General features: G+C 38.8%; 1 protein-coding gene across 1 annotated transcript in view; it reads right to left on the bottom strand.

The window, feature by feature from the left end:
* The window catches only part of LOC136884906 (serine-rich adhesin for platelets), a 272,783-nt gene that overhangs the window by 16,984 nt on the left and 233,910 nt on the right, over window positions 1-21,889 (bottom strand). Inside the window, exons 9-11 of the mRNA XM_067157214.2 lie at window positions 20,876-21,038; window positions 4,973-5,221; window positions 77-182 (exon numbers count right to left, since the gene is read on the bottom strand). Of these exons, the coding sequence (XP_067013315.2) occupies window positions 77-182; window positions 4,973-5,221; window positions 20,876-21,038 (518 nt within the window). The remainder of the gene's footprint in view (window positions 1-76; window positions 183-4,972; window positions 5,222-20,875; window positions 21,039-21,889) is intronic.

Raw genomic sequence — 21,889 nt, 5'->3', positions numbered from 1 at the left:
AATCAAATATATTCCAAAGAAATTAAAATGAATTAATCTCCCCCCAAAATTTGAGGTTTAAAAGTTTGCCACTTACTTGAGTAATCCAAATACAAAGGCATTGAATTTCATGAGTCCTTCTGTTAGTACGTCTTCACTGTTTATCCGGAGTACCAGATCATTCAGAGCTTTGGTCATGAGACCTGGAAAGAACAAGGTTGGTAGAACTTGCTTTAAACAAAATATCATAAAATCCAGGTGGGTGAGGAATATACATAAAAGTGATTTACCGTACTTGGGCACAGATATGAAAGGTATATGTGTAGTAAGTAACAAAAATATAATCTATTACAGCCATGTAGTGTATGAAGTTGTAGTAATATGAATAGCCTATAGAATCAGATAATGCCAACCCTGTTGTGAAAGGGTAGTGTGCCTCCCCCATACCTGCCAGTCCAGGCATTTTAATTCTGGACTGAGGGCTGGAATGGGGTTCACCCAGCCTCATGAGACCAACCGATGAGCTGTGCGATAAGAGAGGCAGTGACCCTGTTACAAAAGCCAAGCAGTAAGGCTAAGGATGTTCCCACTCAGACCACATGACACTAAAAAATATGCAGGTCGTCTGGCTGGGCAGCAGACATCTTGGCAGTCCAGGGCCCTTAATGGGTGTAGTGCCATTTGTTTGTTTTACAGTGTGAAATAGACTTCTATTTAAGTTAAGGCTCTGTACTTTTTACAATATAATTTAAAATGCCTCATATCATAATAAAAATATCATAATTATTTTGCTTTAATAGGCATTTTCTAAACAAGAAATGCTATTTATCAAAATAGCATTAATCCCTTATTTCTGAATGGCTAAAAGTACCTTAAACTATCAATGAGCTTGCTGCCACACTGGGGTGAAATATTGGTAAATCCACAAGTGAAAGGCTTAAAGAGCTTGAATTATTTAACAATTATTCCGTTTTAAATCAATAAGTTGATTAGTCTAGGCTAAAAATGTACATACTGAGTAAAACCAATGCATTAATTTCAAAATCCTTCATAGCAAACAAATAATGTTTTAGTTCGTGAAGACTTTAAGTTAACTTCCTAAAGACCACCCATGACATGTACATAGTGTAAACCCATACCATAGTATTCTACAGTAGAACCTCGATAATTCGAAATAGGTTAATTCAAAATCTTGCCTAATTGGAAGAAGCTTTCGTTCCCGGAAACATGAGGTACGGTTTTGCATGTTATTTAAATGTTTAATTCGAAATATGGATAATTCGTAATTCGGAGAACAATGCCAGTCCCATTACCAAAATTCATACTTTTAATTCAAAACTGCCATTACATTCAAAAAAAAAAAAAATTTAAATTCAAAATTTCTCCGCGTCATGAAAGAACGCGTCTGCCAGAACGTGCAGAGGTAGCTTTTCACACTTTCACTCACTTCGGTGTGTCTACAGTGTGCTTCATATGTGCTAAGTTTGAGTAAAATCGTAATTCTTTCGTATTCAGCGTTTTAAAGAATGCCACAATATCATGTAGCAGACAGTGAGGGGAGAAACATAATCCGCGAACAATGGCAATGCAGACAGTTTGCAAAAAAGCTTGGCTCATATAATCAATTGGTATGCACCGAACAATATTGTCAGTGCTGCAGCCCAAACGAACTTACGGTTTTAAAGGAGAGAAGTGCCAGCCGGGAAATCGTACAAGGGTAGGGGTCACTGTTCTGTGTTGCAATGCACATGGAAGCAAGAGACTTCCCTCGTCATATGAAAGTTCCATAAGCCACGATGTTTTAAGGGCGTCAGGCACTTTCCGTGCAAGTACAAGGCATCTAAAAATGCAAACAGTACAGTTATCCAGCAGATAAGGAGAGATAAGATACAGGAGAGCCAGCATAATTTGTCCTCGTCTTTGAATTCTTTTCTTTCTTTCTTTTTTTTTGTTGCATGAGGTTATGTTTGCCAGTATTATATCAAAGTGCATTATTGAATAATGTAAATACACCTTGTTGGATACATTTCAGAAATAGTGTTTTCCATGATATTTGAAAGGTTTAAACTGAGAATCAAGGTGATTGCATGCATTAATGGGTCTTAGAATACGTTGTGATGCGACAAGAGTTGGCATTTTGAATTACGAGACAAGGCGGTCATGGACAAGTGCCGTGGCGGGAAATCATACAAGGATAGTCATCGTTCTATATTGTAATGCAGACGGAAGCGAGAGACTTTCTCCCCTCGTCATAAGAAAGTTCGATAAGCCACGATGTTTTAAGGACATTGAGTACGGTACTTTCCGTGTAATTACAAGGCATCTAAAATTCATACAGTACAGTAGTCCAACAAAATGAAATGTCGTATGGCTTTTAGTGCCGGGATATCCCAGGACGGGTTCGGCTCGCCACGTGCAGGTCTTTCTATTTGACTCCCGTAGGCAACCTGCGTGTCATGATGAGGATGAAATGATGATGAAGACAACACGTACACCCAGCCCCCGTGCCACTGGAATTAACCAATTAAGGTTAAAATCCCCAACCCGGCCGGGAATCGAACCCAGGACCCTCTGAACCGAAGGCCAGTACGCTGACCGTTCAGCCAGCGAGTCGGAAAGCCAACGAGTCGGACAGTAGTCCAATGAATAAAGCACTTGCACTCGTCTTTGAATCTGTTTTTTATTTCATTGTGTGAGGTTATGTTTGCCGGTGAGTTTTCCAAGTGTATTATTTGAATACTGTAAATGCATCTTGTTGGATGGATACATTTTGGAAATCGTTCCTTTTTTCATGTCATTTGAAAGGTTTAAACTGTGACTCAAGGTTAACTGCATGCAGTAAAGGGTCTAGAATACTTTGTGATGCTGCAAGGGTTGGCATTTCTGAATTATGATTCGGCAGTTAATTCAAAATCACGTAATTCGAAGTCCGATTTTTGCATCTCAACGACTTCGAATTAACGAGGTTTTACTGTAGACCATAGTAGAGACACAATGTATAAAGATTTTTTTTTTTTTTTTTTTTTTTACAATTTTGCTTTATGACTTACCAGCACAGTTAGGTCTTACAGCAAGAATGGGATAGGAAAGGGCTGGGAATGACAAGGAAGAAACTGTGATCTTGATTAAGGTACAGCCCCAGCATTTGCCTGGTGTGAAAATGGGAAACAATGTATGTAATATCAGCAATATCAGCTGATAACCACTACCAAGACCTGATAAAGATAAGGAAGTCAACTGATTATTCTTTATAAAAAGAAAGCTGGGAACAAAGTGTAATTTAACCCTCAAATGCATCATGAGATTATTTGTAATACTGCTAAACAGCTTGCTCTTATAACAGAAAGCAGTTTTATATTCAATTGTTGGTATTCCCTGTACCTTCCCGTGTTTGTGCTTAATAATAATCATCCAATAAACAAACTTGAAACAACAGAGTTATTTGCCTGAATATACCCAGTGCCATAGTTTATGCACTGGAAATGTCATGATGCACTTTGAGGGTTAAGACACCTTTCCAACAGTGAATTGATAGCAGGCACAACTGTATTTTGCTGCATAGTCGTACCTGATTTGATGTTTCACATTCTGCCCGTTATGAAACAGTTTTAATGAATTATTTTAATCAATGTTGTCTTCAGCCTCAATGAAGTACATATTTTATAAAAGGATTTCTCCTACTTAGTTTTAAGATGAAGGTGGCTCTATAATACAAATTATTGTTTTTAGCACATATACAATGGCCAGCAAAAGAAATAGTTAATTTCTTAAGTAAAATCTTTATTTATTCTGCTAAAATGTATCAGTTTTCCAAAATTCATTTCAATTGTTTTAAAGCTAATGTTTGGCTATAAAAAATATCAAAACATGTTTTACAACAAGCATTAACTCACAATTTTCCTACATTTTGCAATTCTTAAAATGGTTTACTTTCTTTTCAGTTGGCTTTTCTCAACTGTTATTAAATTTATGGCCAAACAAAACAAAGTTAATGTTTGCACTGCACTTCATGAGGACACTGGTCTCTAAAAACAGGTGTTTCCACCTCTAGTGTCTATGATGGCCTGTAAATGCTCAGGCATACTATTCACAAGTTGTTGTAAGGCCACTGTTGGGATGCAATCTTACTCCTCTAGCTATTTTCTCAATTATGCCAAGGTGGTGTTGTCAAAGTCTGTCATTCCTTCCAAATGTATCCCAAACATGTTTATATCACAACTACGTATCCCAACTTTCTGTAGAAGGAAGCTCCATATGCACAATTAAGTCTCAAGAGTCCTCTTCTTTTCCTTTCTGTTAATGCAAACTATATCAGATCAACTATTACTGCCATCTTCCAAACTACAATGCACCTTCTCAAACTTCCCAGTGTAATTCTCTCAATGTTGGAGCTATTCATAATTGCATCATACTGAATAATAAAGAACCTCATTACTCTAATTCCTGTTAAGTTTACAACTCCACATGAACGGCCAAAAAATTAAGTGTTAAAATGATATTTAATATAGTAAATAAAAAAAGCATAATCTTACGTATTTAGATTTACAAAGGCTCAGTACTAATATCAATGGCTCAGTTCAATAGTACAACACAAAAAATTGGACTGCCCAGTGCAACGGTTTCAAGATTTCAGCAGTTCTAATAAAAATAAAGTTTAATTTTCAAATTATTTTACTATGCTTATCTTATGAGTAAAAATATGTAGGTATACTTTTCTACTCAGTTGTATGGCTGCTGTATTAAAAACGAGGCATTAATTTCTCACTTCATCAACAAATTATCTTCCCAGAAATCCACAATTATTGGCTTGAATACTGGCAGCTTTTTTACAATAAAGATATATACCAAAAAATTACCAATTATGTGTTGAAATAGGAGTATGATTTAGGGTTAAGATATCATGGAAAGAGAAAAAGAAGAAAAACATTGTATCTGTTTTAAAATTGTAAAATTCAACACAGTAAATTAAAATTAGTTCAGACAAGTGAAATACCTTGCTGTGCAGATGCCTCCACAACCTGCCATACAGAATTGTGGATGGAACCAAATGCTGTATCCAGACTGGGCCGTAATCCATCACTGAGCACAGCATACAAAGCAGGACAGAGCTTATTGAGCGCAAGATGAGCACAAGCAGGAGTATGAGATGAATCTCCAAGCATTGTGCAGTGCGTCTGGTTCTCTGCAGCTGAGAAGTGGCAGATCATCTGTTCCACAGCATCACTCACAGCAGTCACCAACACTGTAATAACACATTAAACAATGAAGAGAGTACAACTCTCAAAGCAAATTCAATAAAAAAATAAAACAGGATGTTCTCTTACTAGGAGGTATCACTAATCTCTACTAATATAATAAAGAGTGTGAATTTTGTGAGTTTGTTTATATCTAGAGGGTAATCTCAGAAACTACTGAACAGATTCTAAAAATTCTTTCACTAATAGAAAGATACATTATCTCTGAGTGCTATAGGCTATATTTTATCTTCAAAACAATTCGGAGGAGGGGGGGGGAGGGGGGGAGGGGGGGCAGAAGATATAAAAATAATAGGCTAATATAGGCGAAATATCAAATTTGTCGTACAAGGATGAGACAAAGCTCATTTTAAGCCCCTTGACGCAAAGAACGCATCTCTGTAAGCCCTATGGGCCCTAAAACCAACTGTTATGGAGATATTGCACCACACTACCCCTACTCTAGGAATCCGATAAAGAAATTAACTGCCGTAACCATGGCAACGCCAGCTCCAGGATTTTACAGCAGCGAGATTATGTGTGTATGTTTGGACATAGCTGCCATCCAAAATTGGTACACATAATCGCTGAACATATCTACAGTATATCTCAAAAACTTAACATGTTACAGATGTGAAGTGGTATTTATAATCTCTTTTAAAAATAAAGAAACATGTATTATTTTGTTTTCGGAAAAAACACATAAGGTGGGGGGGGGGGGGGGGGCTTGGGAGGGGGGTGTAAAAGGACTGAAAAGTGGGTTAGTGTGAATTTGAAAGATGAGCATATCTACAGCATATCTCAAAAACTTAACATTTTACAGATATGAAAATTGGTATTTTTAATATTTTACAAAAAAAAAAAAACAGTATTGTTAGTTTTTGGAAAAACCACTTAACGTGGGGGTAAAAGGGACTGAAAAGGGGATTGAATTCTTTTTATTAGAATACTGATATCTCAAAAACTGAAGATGTTACAGACGTGAAAATGGGTATTTGAAATCTCCTTTAAAAATTAAAAAATACACATTTTGGGGGGAAACCAACTTGGGGGGGCGGGGTGAGAAGTAGGAGTTGAATTCTTTTCATGAGGATACAAATATCTCAAAAACTGAAGATGTTACAGTCATGATAACTGGTATTTGGAAGCACCTTTATAAATAAACACGCATTTTTTTTGTTTTCAGAAAATTCACTTAAGAGGGAGGGGGAGGAAAGAAGTGACCAAGAACTTGAACTTTTTATGAGCATACTTATCTCAAAAAATGAAGATGTTACAGAAGTGAAAACTGGTATTTGAAATCTCCTTTAAAAATAAAGAAACACATATTTTTGTTTTCGGAAAACCACTTAAGGGGCTGAAAAGAATTGAAAATGCTGGTGAATTTTTAAAATGAGTACCAGAATATCTACCGTGTATATGATACAGTCATGAAACTTAGCATGTGGAAAGTCCTTTAAAAGTAAAGAAACATGTCCTTTTTCTGTTTTCGGTAAATCCACTTAGGGGGGGGGGGGGGGTAGAGGAAGGGCTGATAAAGGGGTTGAATTCTTTTTATGGGGATGCTTATATCTCAAAACCTGAAGATTTTACAGATATGGAAATAGGTACTTGGAATCTCCTTTAAGAAACTTTTTTTACTTGAGAGAAGACGTTCTCACGTGTACAGTTCTATGTTGCATGATCATCTTAGCCCCAAAAGGCAATACCACAAACGTTGTTTACAAAGAGTTTCTGGGGTAAATGAAACTCAATTTTTCGGTGAGCTTTTATACTTTAGGGATTTTCAGATAATGCCTTAGTAACAATGCCAACGAATGATTACTTTATCAAATTAAGAAATCCATGCGAGAGAAGCCACGGGTAACTGCAACTGGAAAATAAATTCACAGATGCTTATAAAAAGACTTTTATACTTTAGGGGCTACAATTATAAAATGAACTGAAGGTATAAAAACAAACACCATACCCATTGAAAATCAAACCAGGAAAACAGAAATTCATACATGCTCCTCTTATTACAAGTTTGAGGTGAGAACTGTTTGTAAAAAACAGTCCACTAAGATAGCTAACTCACAAATCATGTGAGCCAGAAATAATTTGAACCAGTGAATGACAAAGTTAGGAATGGGAGGTATTTTATTTTAAGGCAGATGTTACCAATCAAAACTGCCAAAACTTTTAAGCATTTTCATGGGATTATTTTAGTTTATGGTTTTGATATTTGCAATATACAGTTCTTCAGATTTAATGATAGCAATTAAAGTAACTGCCATCTTCTAAGTTCTTCAACAATATTGGTTTTAAGTAAGAATAGGTTGATCAGAACCTCTTCCTATATGCAAATGGTAGCGATCACAGTGGAATGCACCAAAGACTCATACAGTATATGGAGTTCTCTCAAGAAGATAAATAGCTGCAGATTTTTAAGAGATATGAAGAACTGTGGAATATCCCTAAACTGTGTGGGAAGCAGATGGAAAGCATGTATGGGTTAAGAAGCCAGTCAACTCAGGATCACACTATCTGACTTAGAAACATTTCTTTATAGTTCTTGTAAGCGTGTGCCAATGCGGATGGACTTTTGACAATAATTTCTATTGAGATTTCTGTAGAAATAGTGATAGTGCTGTCCTGAAGAATTCTGACATGAAGAACATTGTAAATGAAGAAACTAATTTCCCCTGCCGGGCTGAGTGGCTCAGACGGTTAAGGCGCTGGCCTTCTAACCCCAACTTGGCAGGTTCGATCCTGGCTCAGTCCGGTGGTATTTGAAGGTGCTCAAATACGACAGCCTCGTGTCGGTAGATTTACTGGCACGTAAAAGAACTCCTGCGGGACTAAATTCCGGCACCTCGGCGTCTCCGAAGACCGTAAAAGTAGTTAGTGGGACGTAAAACAAATAACATTATTATTATTATTTACTAATTTCCCACCTCTTTGTCCTTTTCCAATGAAAGAAGACAACCAAAGATTTTAATTCTATTTCATTGCATGAGGCATTTCCTCTGTCCAAGCACATGATACGACCATTCCCGAAGAGAACTTTGACAAAGGAGCATTACATTCTTAACTATTAACTGTTGAACGCTAGAAAGAATGCAGAATATTCATTTGGAATAATATGTTCTAAGTTTAACAAGTTTCCTGCTTTGCAAGTCACAGGTGATTCGTACAGCTGAAAAATGTGGTGCTGGACAAAATACACATTTTATTCCTATGCTGCTACGGTGATAACTTTGTGTAACAGTATGACAGCGAGTCACTGCTGGTATCTATGATGTTCTATGGCATAGGTGTACGTTTAACAACTACCTTATACCACGAGTCATGGGTGAGGAGTTGGATATTGAGGATCTTTTCGGATATGAAGATCTCGAATGTAGTGATACTGAGGATCCCAAATTTTTATTATCAAGTTCATCATCCTCACCAGTGTTCTCTGGAACAAACACAGAGGTACATGATAGCCACAGTGAAAGTGACAGTGAACAAGTTAAAACACAATCAGTTAAATCAGACTGCAGTTGGGGTGATATAACCAGGAGTGATTTAGGCTTCACTGTTTTTCCTGGGGAAGCAAAGGTTCAGTTGCAGTTAGAAGAGGAACAGCCCATTGACATATACTCTAACTTCGTGGATGACAGCCTGTTAGAAATGACTGTTCAAGAAACCAACAGGTATGCCAATCAACTTAAACTAAGTCATAATGAGAAAAGCAAGTCCAGAAGTTTCAAATGGAAGGAAACTAATGTTGAGGAAATTAAACAGTTTCCAGGAATTATCATGTGTATGGGTCTTGTTTCCAACCCAACTATTAATTCATACTGGTCTAAGAATAATTTATATGATGTGCGACTTATTCGATGGGTAATGCCACAGGATCGTTTCCTCCTTCTGTTGAGATTCTGGCACTTCGCAACCATCAACCAGACAATCGTCTTTATCGAATTCAATCCCTCCTTGATAAATTAAACCAAATTTTGAGAATGCCTTGAAAATGGGGAGAGAAATGGTTATAGATGAAACTACGGGTCCTTGAGAGGCCATTTAGTTTTCAGAATGTACATTCCTAACAAAACTCACAAATATGGAGTTAAGGTGTACAAACTGTGTATGAAAGAAGGCTACACTGTTAGAACGAAGATCTATGCAGGAAAATCCAGTGTGAATGAAAGCGGAGTAGGTCATGCTCATTCTGTTGTAATGGAGCCTCTAAGTGGCTTTCTAAATGAAGGATGTATCCTCTATGCTTATAATTTCTACACCAGTGTCCCTCTGGCAGAAAAACTTGTGAGGAACAAAACATTTGTGTGTGGGACCCTTCGTAGCAATAGATGTGGACTACTGATGATGGTGAAACAGAAAATGAAGAGAGGAATGTGGTGGGTAAGATTTGTCAGCACGGTACTTGAGTTATCAAGTGGGTTGACAAGCGACCTATTCTAATGCTTTCAACACTGCCGAGCCATAGTGACTGGTAGACTCTGGAAAGAAAAACAGGGACAGTGAACCTGTCAGGAAGCTTCTCTCTGCTCTTGATTACAATGGAGCTAAAAAGGGGGTCGATTTCAGCGATCAAATGCCTTCCTATTATTCAGGTCTGCGGAAATGTTTAAAATGGTACAGGAAAGTAGCCCTAAAAGTTATCATTGGAACGGCCTTGGTTTATGCTTGGATACTTCACACCATGACGTCTGTGAAAAAAATGCCACTACTGCAATTTCAAGAGAAGGTCGCAAGAAGCCTGGGTGGACAGACAGAAACTGTCATCAGTCCTGGGAGGAGACGTGCACACACTCTCTCAAAGATAGAAAGACCAGCCAGAAAAGTTTGAAGACAATGCGTGGTTTGCTATAAAGCTCAGCAAGAATGTGGCGCATCAAAAGACGCTGACAAGAAAATAAAGCAAGTGACAACGTACTGTGAGGAATGCCCAAACAAACCATTCATGTGCATTGGATGTTTTAATAAAGTTCATAAATGCTGAAATTGAACTTTCTGTGGTCAAAATAAAAATTGCCATTGTATAATAATAACATTAGTGAGTGTAAATAGTTTAGAGAATTTCGAGATCAGTGAAGAAAGTAGACAATTGGGTTAAAATAGAGAACAGTATTATTTAAAAAATATTATTTTAAAATTTATATGCAGGGCCTTTATTATAAAGCAAATAAATGTGTTCATTTATTGTTTGTCTAAAAATGCATTTATCCTCATGTAAAACAACTTTTACCAACATGTAGAAAGGGATGTTAACGCTCTGTTCTGTGCTATGCGAGGCACGAGTGACTTGTGGACTTCGGTGATTACTGCCTCTAAGCCAAGCGCTGGTGGAACCCCCTGCTGAGGAATGTGAGAACTTGACATGACTTGCAGCTGCCAATCTCATTATTTCAAAGTAATACATTTTCGCCATCCACCGGCAGCCCGCAGAACTACTTCCGTAGGACAAGTTAAACGTGCCTCATGACGCACACCAGCGGCGTACGGTACGAGACATCGGTGACTCGTGATGCACTCACGCTTAATGTCAACAGTGTAACAATAACAGCGAATGTGTTCAAGTATCTGACAGAGCAATTAATTGTAAACTGGAAACTGTGGTTAACATTATCAAGTGTCTGTGTTTTCTGCACAAATTTGTGAAAATAAGAGAAGGAAAAATGTGCCAATCAACAGTGAGAAATACTGCAAACAATGATGTCAATTTGCTTTCAGCTACCAGTAATATTCTTACTCCATATTCTGGCTAACCTATGGATGAAGGCATTTAATAGAGGAACAGATCGGTTTCTTATTTCTTGAAGCTGTGTGCATCTTGGCAGAATAAGTATTTATGAAGAAATCTCACTGATTAATATAGCAGGACACTTTATGCACGAGTAGATTTGATCTGTTTCTGAATACCGTAAATATTTTTGTATTAACTCAGCAATGTACATTAATTACTTCAGTTCTCTTCAATTTATCTTTACTTCTAGGATTATTTCAGTCCAGACTTTGTCAGTCACATCTTTCTTTGTACAGCTACTCACTGTATAATTGTAAATTACACTGTAGTTCTCCACAATACCAACAAATGTGATATTCAAGTTTTGGTTGTCCCTCATGATGTACTATGTCCACACTACTGTCTACTCCAGACTCCCTAGAATAGGCTAATTGCTGAAGACTTGATGCTGACATGGTTGAAGCATGATGCAAAGAACCCATCTGTTCTATCTTACCTTATCCGCATGACACACGTGTTATGCCGAGTGCTATGTGTCATATGCTCTGAATATCAACGCTTGGAAGGGTGGATTCATTCTTTGTTGGTGAACGTGGCATATTCCATGTATCATGTGTTGCCTGTCTCTGTTATCTGGTGTGAAAGCTCCCTTATATTAATGGTGATCCACAAACTAACACTCAGTATTTCCTTTCTAGTTGAGAGGAAGTCTCTTTTTTGCCACTGTAGTAAATAAAACTCAAATACAATGCGTGTGAACAAAACAGAATCTAACCAGTTGCCAAAAATAAAGCGGTGCTACATCCAGTTGGCTTTTGACTCAACTTGTAACCCCTTTAGGTATTTTCTCTATATGCTGATATATTCAGGAACCATATATCCACCTGTTGATTCTCTTAATGAACATATGCAACTTTATATCTTGTTCCATTATATACTACAGCTACAGGCTGCAGATTTTTATTATTGTTCTCGATAAAGAGAAATTTCTATTATTATTATTATTATTAAAGCGTCTTTATTGTGGCGAAGTTAGGGCTCCCGGCCCTTTCTTACACTTAACCACTTCATGTATATACAATGTATATTTTACATAAAATTTAAACATATGAAATCTTTACAACCTAAAGTATAACTAAAGCAACTAAAGTATCACTAACTAAACTAAGGTGAGTAAAGTATAACTAAATTATATACAGGAACACATTGCAATAAACAACCATATTCACTCTCATTCATGCATCTCATTCACACTCAAGAAAGACTGGAAGTGCTTAAAAGATGACGCTGGCAAAGGATTTTAAATTTTGTCTTAGATTTAGCTTCCCTGATGTCATTGGGGAGTTCATTCCACCAGCTCGTGGCGGTGATTGTGAACGATCTGTTGTAGGTTGCGGTTCGATGCACAGGAATTTCTAGCGTACAGCCTGACCGGGTATTGAACAGGTGCAGAGAACTAAGGTAGCGAAATCTGGTGGATAGGTAAGGAGGAGTGTTTTCAGAAAGCACTTGATACACCAAAGTAGTTGCATGGAGTCTACGTCTGTCATTCAGTCGTAACCAAGATAATTGTGTATAGAATGGGGATACATGGGCGTATGGTTGTATGTCGAATGCATACCTGATGCATGCATTTTGGGCACGTTGCAGTCTCATGCTTTGCTCGTTATTGATATCAATAAAAACTGTATCACAGTATTCGAGAATTGGAAACAAGAGTGATTGAGTGAGCTTTATTTTCAAGGACCGAGGAAATATATTTTTAAACCGCTTCAGAGGATGCAGGCTTTGATATACCTTTTGGCACACTTTCATCACATGTTGCGACCAGTTCAGTGTTTCGCTTATAGCCACACCAAGATTCATAACTGTTTCACAAAATGGAATAATGGTATTGTTTAGTGATACAGGAGGAATTTCATATTGTTTTAAGATGTGTAAGTTTTTTGAAGTACCAATGATTATTGCTTGCGTTTTAAGAGGATTAATTTTGAGATTGTTACTCAATGCAAAATTACTTATGAGACTTAAATCAGCATTAACTTTTTCTACAGCACTCTGAATTTTATCAGTTCTTGAGTGGTAGTAGATCTGCAGATCATCAGCATAAAGATGATACTTGCAATGTGTAATCGATTTGGCAACATCGTGTAAGTAAATTGCAAACAGCAATGGTCCAAGTACAGACCCTTGGGGGACACCGAGGGGTTTGTTAAGCCACTCAGATCTGCTATTATTTACTTTGACACACTGACGGCGATTTTTTAGGTACGAACTGAAAAAGTTTATTGCCGTCTTGCTGAAATTTAATGAATCCAATTTTGAAAGTAGCAGTTGAGGAACAACAGTATCAAAAGCACTAGAAAAATCAAGTAGAACCAGTACAGTCACTTGTCGAGTGTCCATTGCCTGTCGGATATCATCAGTTACTTTCAGTAGGGCAGTCGTTGTGCTGTGTCCTTTCTTGAAACCAGATTGGTAAGGGTCAAGCAGTGAGAAGTTAGTCAAGTAAGTGAGGACTTGTTCGTGTACTACGCGTTCTAGTACTTTGGAAAGGGGTGGGAGAATGGATATAGGGCGATAATCTGATGGTAAACTAGGAGAATTCTTCTTAGGAATAGGAATGACGATACCGTGCTTCCACACAGTTGGGAATACTCACTTTTTAGAGTGTTTTAGTAATAATGGACCTGTAAACCATCTGTATCATCGAAAGAGCAATAATGTCGTATCAAGCAGTATTGTTGTCAGCCCTCACTCTGTACATATGGGAATCATTAAGACTATCATCTTTGAATCTCATGTCAGTGAGGGGTTAAAATGCATCTAAAATATCAAGAAAGGGTGATAAGAATGGTCAACCACCAGGGCTGTATGCTTTCTAGTATGGGCTAGAACAAATTTGTAACTTTCATTGACTAACATGAAAGTGGAGCCGAGGTATGTGCAATGTTAGTCGTGCCATTCCTTATGCAGCCAGTCCCTGTTTTGAACAGGGTGAAGGTGTCATTCATAGGATTGATTGGTTGGCATTTCTGTGGGCTTGATAGACTTATATATAACAGTACCTTCTGGCCCAGTGAGGGAAGCAACGAGAAACTAGTTCACTCCTAATTTCCTTGGAACACTTCTTCAGTAATGCCTACTGGACCTGTTGATACAATCAACCTTTGTTTTGAGAACTCAACACACCCAGGGGCTCTCAATTTTAGAGTATAGGTTGGCAAAAAATAGGGCCCCTAGCTGAGTCTGGCATTACTTGTTCTAGGCTTCTGACATCTTTCCTACCCGGCCATTTTTTGTTCCACTTGTTCTCTTGTTCTCTTATATACCTAAATGTAACATGGACTGCAAGGCCCCAGGAGGTTTTCACTTCCACATTCTTAATGGCCTTTCCTTTTCCTATACAAAGGCTTTCATCTCTGAAGTGTCAGACCTCAACTTTTTGTTCGTATGGTTGCAATTAAGATGGATGATCATCTTGTCTTTTCCTCTTAAAACAGTAATCACCATCATCATCACCACCTATTACTTTATTTCCGAGGCCCATTACACAACGAACCAGATCTCTGCTTTCTGTCATATACACACAGAAATACTTTCCTTTTATGTATGACAGCGTAGACAGCTAACAGAAGGACCATGGTAGATCAGAGCTCTCTGCATTGGCCCATGCCTCCCTGTACTTCCACTAAATATCACCTGATTTTATTGGTACAAACTGAAGCACTAACAGCTAGATGGGCTCTATGTCATAGAGTTCCTAGTCTGAGTGAAATTCCTACCACTGTAACATGGTGAACATCAACACAGAGATGTTAATTAGTGAAACAGAGACGAGACCATGGTTTATGAGATCCTTCTGGTAAAGACATGAAAACACAATTGAAAAATTTGCTTTCATTGATATGTCAGTTGCAGTACAGAGTTATGAAATCACCCTTCAATGTTCACTGAGTAACTATAGGATGTATTCAAACTTGTCTCCTCTGCTTATTCAGCCTTCTCATATTTTAGGTAAGCAACTAGTGAGAAAGTTGCTTTTATCAACATTTTGTAAAAGCACCCTTCAATGTTCATTGAGCAACAACAGAATGTATCCAGACATATCTCCTCTGCTTATCCCATTGCAAGGAGGAGGAGGAGGAGGAGGAGGAGAAAATCACACAAGATCTTATGAAATCAATATTAGGACAGGTAGTAAGCAACTACTACTTTAGTGTCTAACACGTTAATTTTGAAGCACTGATACAGACTGATATCCACTTTGCTGTAAGCCCGAACAAGTCATCCATCTTATGCGCTATACTGATGGAGGGTGGAGAGCTCCCGGCTGTGTAACGGATAGCTGTACGCTTGCATCTGGGAGATAATGGGTTCGAATCCCACTGTCGGCAGCCCTGAACATGGTTTTCCGTGGTTTCCCATTTTCACACCAGGCAAATGCTGGGGCTATGCCGTAATTAAGGCCATGGCTGCTTCCTTCCCACTCCTAGGCCTTTCCTACCCCATCGCTGCCATAGACCAATCTGTGTAGGAGTGACGTAAAGCAAATTGTAAACAAAATTAAATCAAGGAATAAGCACTTGGGAGACCTCACATATTCTGATACAAAATACAGGCTTTATATTAAATTATGTTAAATCAGATATCAAAAATTTGTTGCTCTTGAATTGTAATTTGCAGAATGTAATAAAATAAAAAGGATGATAAAACTGATCACAAAAGGCAATTTAGAAGGGAAACTTGGATGGGTGTGGAAAAAGATTATTCTGGACACAGAACTTCTGACATCCACAACTCTGATATCAGAAACACACACAGCAATAATACTGTATCTAGCAGTACTGTGAGGGGACTGCACCCAAAGAAGAAGAAGCTAGAGTTTATGAAATCAATGTAAAATCAGGGTTCTATAGTAATGAAAAAGCCATGACTAACATTCATCTATTTGAGTATTTGGTACTAACGGATTGCTTCTTTAAGTGCATTGTAATACATATTTAGGATTCTAAGAGAATAGCTAAATGCATACATAGGATTTCTAAGATGAAATTTATAGTCTGTGTCACGTGGGTCGTTTTTATAAGTACAAATATTTTGGACTAGTGCAAGTGATATTTAATGCAGTGATACTTTCCACAGAGTGCAGCACACTGACTGTGTGGGATAACACTACAACACAGCAGCCTCTTGGTTGGGCAATTCTGAGTAGACTTTCGAGGCCAAAGCACTTCTCATTTGACATAAATTATACAACCTGTGACAATGAAGTTCGGTGAATGAAGTCAGAACGGTCGATCCGGCAACACTGGCAACACACAACGCTGCACCTGCGTAGCAGCAGGTTTTGACCACCTGCTCTCAACGTTGTCCAATTGAGCATCGTGTGTGTGCCGTGTAAGATCTGTTTGACACAGTGCGTGTTTAGTGCATTAGTTTTGAACTGTGAACAGGAACATGATCAATGTACAGCTTTGTTTTAAGCTTGGCAAGACACTGAAAGAAACGCATGCGATGCTGGTACGTGTTTATGAAGATCAAGCACTGTCCTTGAAGTGTGTGTACGAGTGATTCACCCTTTTTCGAGGAGGCCGGGAAAGTGTTTCTGACAACCCCTGTAGTGGAAGAGCGGCGACCGCCGTCAGTGACAAAAACATTGAGAAGGTGAGGACATTAATCACGAACAATTGGCGATTAACTGTGCACATGATAGCAGATGAACTGCAGATTAACTGTGAATCCGTGCGACAAATCGTTACCCAGAAGTTAGAGAAGAGGAAAAAGTGTTCTTGTCTTGTGCCACATCACTTGACTGACGATCAGGAGCAGGCATGTTTAGAGGCTTCACAGAATTTTGTCGAAACTGCGAATGCGACACCAAATTTCTTGAACTGTATTGTCACTGAGGATGAAACCTGGTGTTTCAGGTATGACCCTGAAACGAAACGGCAAAGCATGGAATGGCGTTCTCTGGGAAAGAGATTTGACAATATTCCTGACATACAACAAAATGTGACGAGGCTTTTGAACACCATCCCAAAGAAAGCCTTCTTGCAAAGTTTCCAGGACATGTATCGCCAATCTCAGCAGTGCATAGTTATGGGAGAGGACTAAGGACAGTAAGGTCATTGTCGTGCATTGTTCATTTATGTTGATAGTACAGGACTCTTCACTGAACTTTATTCTCACAGGTTGTAGATACACATATGGTTAATTTTAGTGTATAACATCTCTTTCATTGAAGTATAGAAATTCAGGTTATCAATAATGAATTCTAAGAACTGTATTTGGGATTTTATATTATAACTTTTCTCAGAAAGAAATCATATTTTAATTTAATTGATTTCAAATGTTAAAAACATTTGTGAAACACTGGTAATCTCATGATTGAAAAAGCCTCACTTAATGTTTTTAACATTTGCAGTCAATGAAATTAAAATATGGTTTCCTTCTGGAAACAATTTTTTTTATATAAAAGCCAAAGGCAGGTGTTAATACAAGGGAAAGTGCATACTTCCTCTAGTGCACCCTCAATGCACTGTCCTATGTAGGAGGCTTGCAAGTAGTGTCTCAAAGGTGCACTAGCCACCAGTGTCTTGGAAAGGCGTAACAATCCAACTGATGAGCCCATTGCCACACCGGGGTGAAACACTGGTAATTTCACAGTTGAAAATGCCTAAGAAGCTTGAATGTTCTTAACACTTGCAATTCATGAAGTTAAAATAGGGTCACCTTCTACGAACTTAATTTTTGATATAAAAGCCAAAGGCAGGCAATTATACAAGTGAAGGTATGTATCTCCTCTAGCGCAACATCACTACATTGTCCTACAAAGGAGGCTTGCAGTGGCCCACTCTCCCCTTTCCTTTATATATTATACACATACGACATACCGCACCCAGCACCACCATTACGACTCTACCAATATGCTGACGACCTTGCCATCCTAGCCTTCAGTCCCACCTTCACATCCCTAAACAACAGGCTACAGAAATACTTAAACACCCTCGAAACCTGGCTAAACCACTGGCACATCTCCATCAACCCCACCAAAACCCAATTCATAGTTTTCCGAAATAAATCCCGTCTCTGCCCTGCACGCCACAAAGTCCACATAACAATGTATAATACACCCTTTGTTGAAACTAACAGACTAACTTACCTAGGAATTAAATTTCAAAATAACCTGCATTGGAACCATCACCTAGACGACATCCACAGGAAAGCTTTAAGCCGTTTTCGAGCACTCAGATCCCTAACAGGTTTCACATGGGGACTTAAACCCACCCAGATAATTAACGTTTATAAGACTTTCATCCGACCATTAATAACCTACGCCTCCCTGACATGGATCACAGCCCACCCAACTGAATATGTTAAACTTAACAGACTCGACCGACACGCCATACGTATAGCTCACCATCTACCTACAGATACACCCTCTGCCAATTTCACCCCCTATTATACCTTCCCAAAAATAACATCATACCTACATAAACTACGCCTCCAATATTTGACAAGAGGCACACTCCATAACAACCCTATAATTAAAGAAGCCCTACCACTGTCACCCCTAGCCACCGCAATTCTAAACGACAACCGCACTCCAGAAAATTCCCATATTTTCCCACCTCCCATCACCTAACTTCCACCACCTTCCCACTGTCACCGCCACAAAGTCTCAACAATCGCATATCATAATTGAAAGGATGCTCCTGACCACGGTGACGCATCACCAGAATAGTGTACCGGCCGACTCAGGCACCAAAAGTGCTGTCACAGATAATAAGTGAAAGTGAAGTGAAGTGAAATCTCTAGTAATTCTCAAAGAAAGTGAAAAATCTCAGTGAATTTACCATGTGAGTGTTTCAAATTGTATACGTGAAAATGAATAATATTACAATCACCACTATTATTACTAAAAGATTATTACTATTATTATTGCTTTTCAAAATATTATTATTATTATCATATTATGGCTATTAAACAAAATTATCACTACTTCTCTGGACAGCAATAATAATATCTAAACGGACAACACAAACATTTGGTTAACATAATTATCATTATCATTATTAAATTACTGTCATTTTTATTACTATTTATTTACTAAATATTTTATTTCCATCCTATGCAAAGATAAGAATTCAAAATATAAACCGCCACTAGACGAGACCAAACCATCAATGAACACATACTTACTACTACCGCATTGTTGACAACACTGACTGACCCACTAACACAGTGACCACTACGATTATGAATGACATTCCAAACAAACATGTGACTAGTAGTACTACCACAGATGTTTGTAAACAAACAAATAACACCAAGACAAGACAGACCGTACCCCGCAAAAGACGTACTAAATAGTATAAACCACTGTATAAATAAATATTAAATATGTAACTTGTGAAATACAAAGTGTATCGTATTACCAAATTCATATGTTACAATACAAAAACAAAATGGACCTAAAAACTATAGCCAAGCAAGAGGCTCCACGAAACAAGAAATTACCTTTCAAAATTGTGTAAAATATATAACTTGTGCTAAATATATAATTATTGTAAATTGATACATATGTAATGAATACAATCAGCAAGAAGGACTTAAAGACTCTAACCAAAGAAGAAGCTTAATGAAACAATTACCAAATGTAAATATATGTAAATATAAATGTACAAAGAAAGAATTCAATAAACGGGATCTAGCGGGGGAAGACTATGGGGGGGTGTGGTGCGGGTCCTCTCCGTGGGATGGTTCCCCTTGGTGGTCCGGTGACCTCTGCGCCAAATCAACAATATAAATGACGTATGTACAACACATACTATCTCGTTTAAAGCCATAATAACAAAAATCAACAATCAAAGGCCAAAGAGCTACTAGTTTAGCTGACGGCCCGCCTGTCAAAGGACAGGAATGAAATAACCTCAGCAGCAGCAGAGGATGCAGAGTGGATATTGGCCCACAAGTGGCCACGGCTGGTCCATGGTCCGACAGCTATGCACTCCGACTGGCCAACTGAGCAGAGGAATGGTGGCCAAGGCTTTACCGTGGCTCCATACCTCTATATTCGGGACAGAGAGGAGGTGGTCCCCACTGTCGGCTGTTCCGTGGTTTTCCATTCTCCTGTACTAAGGTGAATGCTGGGACATTTCCTAGTATAGGCCAAACCTCTCACCTTCTCTGCACATCTCATCCTCTGATACAAATCTCCTGGTCTGAGAGACGGCGTCAACATTTAGGTGGCCCACCTCCCGCTTCAGGGGAGGAATGAAAACATTTAGTAGTAGTAGTAGTAGTAGTAGTAGTAGTAGTAGTAGTGGTGCCGGCCCCGTGGTGTAGGGGTAATGTGTCTGCTCTCGCTCGGAGGTCTCAGGTTCGATTCCCGGCCAGGTCAGGGATTTTTCTCTCGACCTGAGGGCTGGTTCGAGGTCCACTCAGCCTACATGATTAGAACTGAGGAGCTATCTGATGGTGAGATGGCAGCCCCGGTCTCGAAAGCCCAGAATAACAGCCGAGAGGGTGCGTCGTGCTGATCACATGGTCCCTCGTAATCTGCAGGCCTCCGGGCTGAGCAGCGGTCGCTGGGCAGGCCAAAGCCCTTTCAAGGGCTTAAGTGCCGTGGGCTTTTGGTTTTTAGTAGTAGTAGTAGTAGTAGTAGTAGTAGTAGTAGTAGCAGTAGCAGTAGCAGTAGCAGCAGCAGCAGCAGCAGCAGCAGTAGCGTCTCAATGGCGCACACAAGCTGCCAGTGTCTTAGAAAGGTGTAGCACTACCACACTGGGGCTAAACTCTGGTAATTACACGATTGAAAAGGCCTAAAGAGTTTGAATGATTCTAAGAAATGTTATACACTGTTACAACAAAAAGATAATACATTAAGTATCGTAAACCAGAATATTATGAGCGCTTGAACACCTACCTCTCTTCTGAGAAAGATCAACGGACATAGGTCGTGGCGCAATGTTCACAGGAGGCACAAAAGCAACTCTGCTGCAGTCAGATGGAGGAGTGACTATTCCATCAGGACTTGATTCTCCCTCTTCCCGGATAGGCATGTCCACCAATGGAATGTTCATTTTACACTGCGCAAATAAGGGAATGTATCTTCTCAGTGATGCACAAAGATAATACATAATATTAATTATCAGAATCCCTCGAGCTCTCAACTCTTCCCTCACAAGACATTTGGTAAAATCACTAGTAAAAAATGTAAAAATACTACTGTTGCCTACTGAGTTGAGGAATTTGAATGGTGCACATGAGCCATTCATCAAAACAGAGTTCCTCGGCTAGATGAATTAGCAGTACATTTTGTAAGGTGCGATACCGAGCAGCGGTTAACCGGACACACTGAATTATTGAGTTACATGTGCTTTTGTGACATAGTCAGTGCACAAAACAATTATTGCAGATCATAGCTGGACAATCCAGGATAAATATGATATGCTAAGCTTGTTGTAATGGGGTCTTCAATTCACTCTGACTATTTGAATGTAGGGTACATTATTACAACGTTGTACCAAGACTGCTCAACAATAATGACAAAACTAAAAAATCAAACCAGATAAATTCTCAACTTCATCTCCAAGAACATAAACAGTGAGGCATCATAGCTTTATAATTTGACCCTGAGTCATTGCAGAGGAAATTGTCCAATTCACTATAATTTTTAAATGTATGGCATGTTTCACAGCCATGTGAAGTCCATTTTCATCATCATCATCATCATCATCATCTAAGAATTTCTGCCTTCTGATCAAAGTGTACTGGAGAAACTTACTATGAGGCAGCTTAGGAGGAACATTACCGGGCGAGTTGGCCATGCAGTTAGGGGCCCGCAGCTATGAGCTTACATCCACGAGATAGTGGGTTCAAATCCCACTGTCGGCAGCCCTAAAGGTGGTTTTCCGTGGTTTCCCATTTTCCATAGTCG

The sequence above is a fragment of the Anabrus simplex genome, chromosome 1, assembly GCF_040414725.1.
Source record: "Anabrus simplex isolate iqAnaSimp1 chromosome 1, ASM4041472v1, whole genome shotgun sequence".
In the NCBI taxonomy this organism is placed as follows: Eukaryota; Metazoa; Arthropoda; class Insecta; order Orthoptera; family Tettigoniidae; genus Anabrus; species Anabrus simplex.
The sequence above is the reverse complement of the archived record's forward strand: the minus strand, read 5'-3'. Positions and strand labels throughout refer to the sequence as shown.